Source organism: Euphorbia lathyris, chromosome 5, assembly GCF_963576675.1.
Source record: "Euphorbia lathyris chromosome 5, ddEupLath1.1, whole genome shotgun sequence".
Taxonomy (NCBI): Eukaryota; Viridiplantae; Streptophyta; class Magnoliopsida; order Malpighiales; family Euphorbiaceae; genus Euphorbia; species Euphorbia lathyris.
Window position 1 is genome coordinate 43,360,848 of NC_088914.1, and position 5,788 is coordinate 43,366,635.

The 5,788-nt window shown below is 34.0% G+C and overlaps 1 protein-coding gene across 1 annotated transcript; it reads right to left on the reverse strand.

Moving 5' to 3' along the window:
- Positions 1-2,861: 2,861 nt before the first annotated feature.
- On the reverse strand, positions 2,862-4,533 carry LOC136230444 (tryptophan decarboxylase TDC1-like). Its single transcript, XM_066019505.1, has 2 exons — positions 4,071-4,533; positions 2,862-3,996 (listed from the first exon to the last, which is right to left on the reverse strand). The coding sequence occupies exons 1-2, from the start codon at positions 4,531-4,533 to the stop codon at positions 2,966-2,968; spliced, it is 1,494 nt and encodes a 497-aa protein (XP_065875577.1). The 3' UTR covers positions 2,862-2,965.
- Positions 4,534-5,788: the final 1,255 nt, after the last annotated feature.

The following is a 5,788-nucleotide window of genomic DNA, read 5'->3' on the forward strand; positions in this document are numbered from 1 at the left end:
TGGATCCATCCTTAGCATCATCACATGACGAACACACAGAGAGCATGAATTTTTCGAAGTCAGCTGTAGAAACACAATACAATTTCGGGTGAAAGCTACACAAACCAAGTTGAGACTTATAATCAAAGAAGCACAACTACATTTTGATCAAGGTGGAATCATGACATGAGTAGTGGGTAAGTGTGTGCTTAGTGGGCACAAATCTCACCTATAAATAACCTTCTCCATCTTCATTCAACCCCCCCCCCCCCCCCAAACCAATCAACAGCAACAAATAATCAATCAACAAATCAAATACAACAAATACACAACACATATCAATATTTCTCTCTCAAATATATTCATCCTATTCATATCTTTCTAGCCAATTCAGTCCCTTTTCGGTCCAAATTCATCACTAAATACAATTCTCAAGCTTCCAATCCAATTCCAATCATTAATCTTTCATTCTTATCATCAATTTTAGCTACAATCTCTACAATTTTAAGCTTTTGTTCATCAATTTGAACACCAACTTTCAGCAGCCCCCTTTGTCCGATTTTAGCCACTAAAATTGTCCCTCTAGGTCCCTGATTCGGTATAATTTGCTCTCTTTCTGACCAAACACAAATCCGATTCATTTCTCTACTCAAATTCACACCTAAAAACTCAATTTCCTAGCCAAAATATCAGTTTCATCACGTCAATTCTGATTTAACTATACTCACGTCCAATGTATTAGACGCTTAAAATCTCTTTATCTAAAGAACTGGAAAAAAAATAACTTCTTGATAATAATAATATAATATAACATAATTTATAATTGAAATAAACTTCATTGTAAGTATAATATTTTAATGCCTCTTTAATATTTTCTTCAATATGTCTCCAACTTCAATGAACAACTATTATGTAAAACTTTATATCTATTTGTACCAAAATGCATAAAAATAAAAATAAATACAATCCATATCAGTTAGAAAAACTCAAACTAAAAAAAATTAGTGGATTTCAACAGGTTTCGAATTAGAAAAATTAATCTAACTTCAATTAAAGCTAACAATTGAGTTCATAAAGCCGAAAATCTAAATTTTAGTAAGAGTTAAAAATCAAAACGATAACACCTAGCAACATATACTAAAAAAGAATGCAAATATACAAAATCTTTATTTTAGTCCTTTTGAGAAAAAAAAAATACAAATAAAAAAAGAAAACATGGATTAGGTAGCGAGAGGTATGGAACTGGGTAAAGACAATGGAATTTCATCTCTAAAAGATGAAACTATAACAACCATTGTTTAATAAAAATAAAATAATGTCACAATTGTGAATAAAAATAACTACAATATATGAAAAAAAATCGAATAATTACCTTGAGAAACATAATAATTTCTTGTAATTTTTGACACCTTTGTGTTTTCCGATTTTAGTTATCTATGCATCTTCTATTTCTATCGGATTTCTTCAATTGGAGATATCAGTTTGAAAAAAAAAAGACAAATAAAAAAGAAAAATGGATAATGTAGTGAGAGATATAGAACCTGGGTAATGACAGAAATAGATCTGAAAGATGAAACTATAACAACTATTGTTTAATAAAAATAAAACAACACAATTGAAAATAAAATAACTACAACATATGAAAAAAAATGAATAATTATCTTCAGGAATATAATATTGTTTAATAAAAATAAAACAACAACACAATAGAGAACAAAATAACTACAACATATAAAAAAAATCGAATAATTACCTTCAGAAATATAATACTATCTATCATGGCCAATGAATGTAATGGTGGAATATTATCTATCATGCTTTATATAGAAGTTTATTTGTGATTTTTGGATTTCTTTTGCTTTGTGTTTTTTGTCTTCCTGTAACTCTTACTCTCTTTTATTATTTTAATTAATGGACTAATAATTAGTTAATATATTATAAATATAAATCTATTATTTTTAATTAATTAAATTTTTTTAATTTTAATTTTTTACTACGTTGATAACTAATAAAAAGATCTCTAAAATATTATATTTTCCCCCATTCCTAACTGCTTCCGCTATTATATATATATATATATATATATATATATATATATATAGTAAATAATACCAATAGTACCTGAACTTTACCCTAATTCACACTTTGGTACCTAGATTACATTTTGTCCCGAAAATATACCTGAACTAACGACGATCGGACAATTTAGTACATTTTACCGGTCAATAACCGGTCAATGCGGGTTTGATGAGTAAATTACACTGATGGTACCTAAACTTTACCTTAATTCACATTTTGGTACCTAAATTTCATTTTGTCCAAAAAATACAGTTCAAGTAAAGATGAATCGATAATTTAGTATATTTGGCCAGTCAATGTGAGTTTGACCATTTTAAATTAGAAATTTAGACCCATCATATACTCAATTAACATATACAATATTACCCTTTAGCTCTACATATATATTAAAGGGTAGTATTATAATTTAATGTTAATTGGATGTATTATAGGTCCTATTTTTTAATTCAAAATGGTCAAACTCTCGTTGATTGGTCACTAACCGATCAGATGTACTAAATTATCCGGTCACCTTCACTTGAGTTATATTTTTAGGACAAAAAAAATCCAGGTACCAAAGTGTGAATTAGGAAAAGTTCAGGTACCATTGATGTAATTTACTCAGACAAACTTGCATTGACCGGTCATTTACCGGTAAAATTTACTAAATTATCCGGTCATTGTTACTTCGGGTATATTTTTGGGACAAAATGTAATCTAGGTATCAAAGTGTGAAATAGGTAAAGTTCAGATACTATTGGTGTAATTTACCATATATATATATATATATATATATATATATATATATAAATATAGAGCGCGCGCATAGTATAGATATGAGTAACAATGAGAAAAGAAAAGTCAAATCAAATAATTTAATGCTCCATATTGACTATTTTGAGCAATAAAAGCAAAATAAATAGTAGTATCATGCAGACTTGAGCAGTGCATCAGCTGCTTCTATTATCAAATTCCACGCGGCAACGACGTGGCGTTCCTCTGTAAGAGTTGCCCCTACAGCAAATCTGAGCACGTATTCTCCTCCGACTTTGGTATGAGTCATGTAAAGCCGACCCGTGGAGTTTACCCACTCGAGCAATTTCCGGTTTAGCATCTCTTTCTGACCCGGCTTGTTCCCTTTCAATTGAAAACACACGAGTGCGAATCTTCTGGGCACCACCATTTGGAATCTCCGGTCGGATCTGACAAAGCCTTCAAATATGTTGGCTAGCTCGATATCCGACCGAATGTGGCTCTGAAGGTTTGCTAAGCCATAACTCCGCAGTATCATCCATAAGCGGAGAGACTTGAATCTCCGACCCGTACCCACTTGCCAGTCCTTGTAATCGACAACCGAGTCGAACTCGCTTTGCTTGTTTTTTAAGTACTCAGGGTTTGTGCTCAATGCTTGGAGTAACAAAGTGGGGGATTTGACCCAGAGGCAGCAGCAGTCGAGGTAAGTGAGTAGCCACTTATGAGGGCTAACACTGAGAGAGTCAACTCGTTCGATCCCGTTGAGGTAATGTCTGAACTCGGGACATATGCATGCACTCCCAGCGTAAGCAGCATCGACATGCATCCAGATGTGGTAGTGATTAGCCACGTCAGCAAGAGAGCTGATAGGATCAATGGCTGTGGTAGAAGTAGTACCGAGTGTAGCACAAATGTAAAGTGGGACCATACCTGATTCTAAATCAGCTTTGACAGCAGCTTGGAGAGTGGAAGGAGAAAGAGAAAAGGAATTAGGAAGTGAAGTTGGTAATAATCTAACATTATGGGGACTAATACCAGCTAGTTTGGATGCTTTAAAGAAAGTAGAATGGGTCTGATCTGAACCGTAAACAACAAGATTTGAGAGATTATGTGAACCAATTTTTGAAAGAACTCGGTCTCTTGCTGCAATCAGTGTTACAAGAATTGCTTCGCTACTTGTGTTTTGAATCACTCCTCCACCTGAACCTGAAATTGTAAATGTAAATCAATTAATCACTTTTCACACCATGTAACCAGTAGTAAAGAAATAATAATCAAACCTGAAAACATGAAGGTTGTGGGTAGGTTAAACATATGAGCAAGCCAATCCATAACAACCATCTCAAGCTCAGTAGAAGCAGGCGAAGCAAGCCAATTAAACCCAACAGAATTGAAACAAGTACAAAGCATTTCACCAAGAAAAGCAGCACTACTTACAGTAGCGGGAAAGAAGCCAAAGAAGTTAGGACTCACCCAATGGGTAAGGCCAGGGATAATATGTTTTTCAATGTCTTTCAGGATATTATCAAATGATTCTGGATGATTTGGTGGAATTTTAGGAAGCTCAGAATGGAGATACCCAGGCTCAACTCGAGGGAGAACCGGGTATGATTCAATATTCTTGTAATAATCTGCAATGAAATCAACCATTCTATGAGCTTCTTCTCGGAATTCTTCCGGGTCAAGGGGTTTAAATTGCCTTCTATTACTATTTACGTTTGAGTTTGATTCAAGACTACCCATTTTCCTTCCTTGACGCTGCAGCTCGATAAATCCACTGCAATTTATAACGTTTGGAGGTTGCCAAGTACAATGACTTTACTATTATTGAATATTATTAATAAATTAAAATGTTATGATGTGCGGGATCCATTGAAACGTTATAAAAGTATGTTTTCGTAAGGAGAGTGTTTTGATACGGAATATGTTTTGTAATAATGTTATTTGATGATCAGTCAATGGTTGGAATACTCAACCATTAGGGATACTCTAAGATAAGATGGTAGTTGTAAAGTGGATTTAACTATTAATTTTCTTGTTATCAAAAACACTATTATAATTAAAAAAAAAGGAAAAAGAATTAACTTCATGGTTTTTGTTTATCATTTTTTTTTTGTAAACTACGGCGTGCCTAGGCCCTCAAGAAACAAAAACGAAAAGGAAAAGAAAAAAAATTAAGTAGAGACGACCCTACTTCTAGAGTCATTATTATCTTCAAGCATAATGTATTGGATGTCTGTAGTAATATCATCATACTCATGATAACCCAAAAGAAGGGACTCTGCGAAATTCGATAACCAATCAATCACTATGTTGTCTTTCCTATAAAAGTGAACGAAACAAATCCTTCGATTCTTGTCCTGCAACTCCTTGCATTTACTAATCAACCACGAAAATGAGTGCGTTGGCGTCGTTCTAACCTTCATGAAACCCATAACAACCTCTGAGTCTAACTCCACTCTTTTAGCCCAAGCAGGAAACAAACCATGGTGAAGCTCAAAAATCTTTGCCATTTAGGGATGAGAAATCTCACGATTGATGGTAAAACCCCTTTCCAACTACCAAAACTATCTCTCAAGTCACCCTATTTGAAGCAAACCCATTTTTCTAACTTATAGGAAATGTGAGTGTTTAATTTGATCCATCCTGGTTCCAAGGGGTGCCAAGAAATCTAGAGGAGCGATGAGTGCCAGATATGACTATTGCCCTGGTCATGGAAGGCTCTGATAAAATTTGCCCTGGTCATGGAAGGCTTTGATAAAATCTAATGCATAGGATAAAATCCCATTTCTATCATTTCGAACGTGCATTTCTCCCTAAAAAATCATATAGTTTCCACAATATCCAAACATAGGCAGCGAAGAGGACATTCCAAGGGATGTCATTCATAGGACTTATCATCTGCAGATTGCGGAGCAGTCGTGCGTGAAGATCCAAACCGAAAAACCCCTTGATGGTTACTAGGCACTAGACTTTGCCAAACATGTTTCGTATGATG

What these genes read in the sequence shown, in the direction of transcription:
- LOC136230444 (XM_066019505.1), bottom strand. Translation starts at nt 4,533, where the DNA reads ATGGGTAGTCTTGAATCAAACTCAAACGTAAATAGTAATAGAAGGCAA. An exon ending in CACAACCTTCATGTTTTCAG is followed by an intron (nt 3,997 to 4,070) that starts GTTTGATTATTA and finishes TTACAATTTCAG; the next exon opens with GTTCAGGTGGAGGAGTGATT.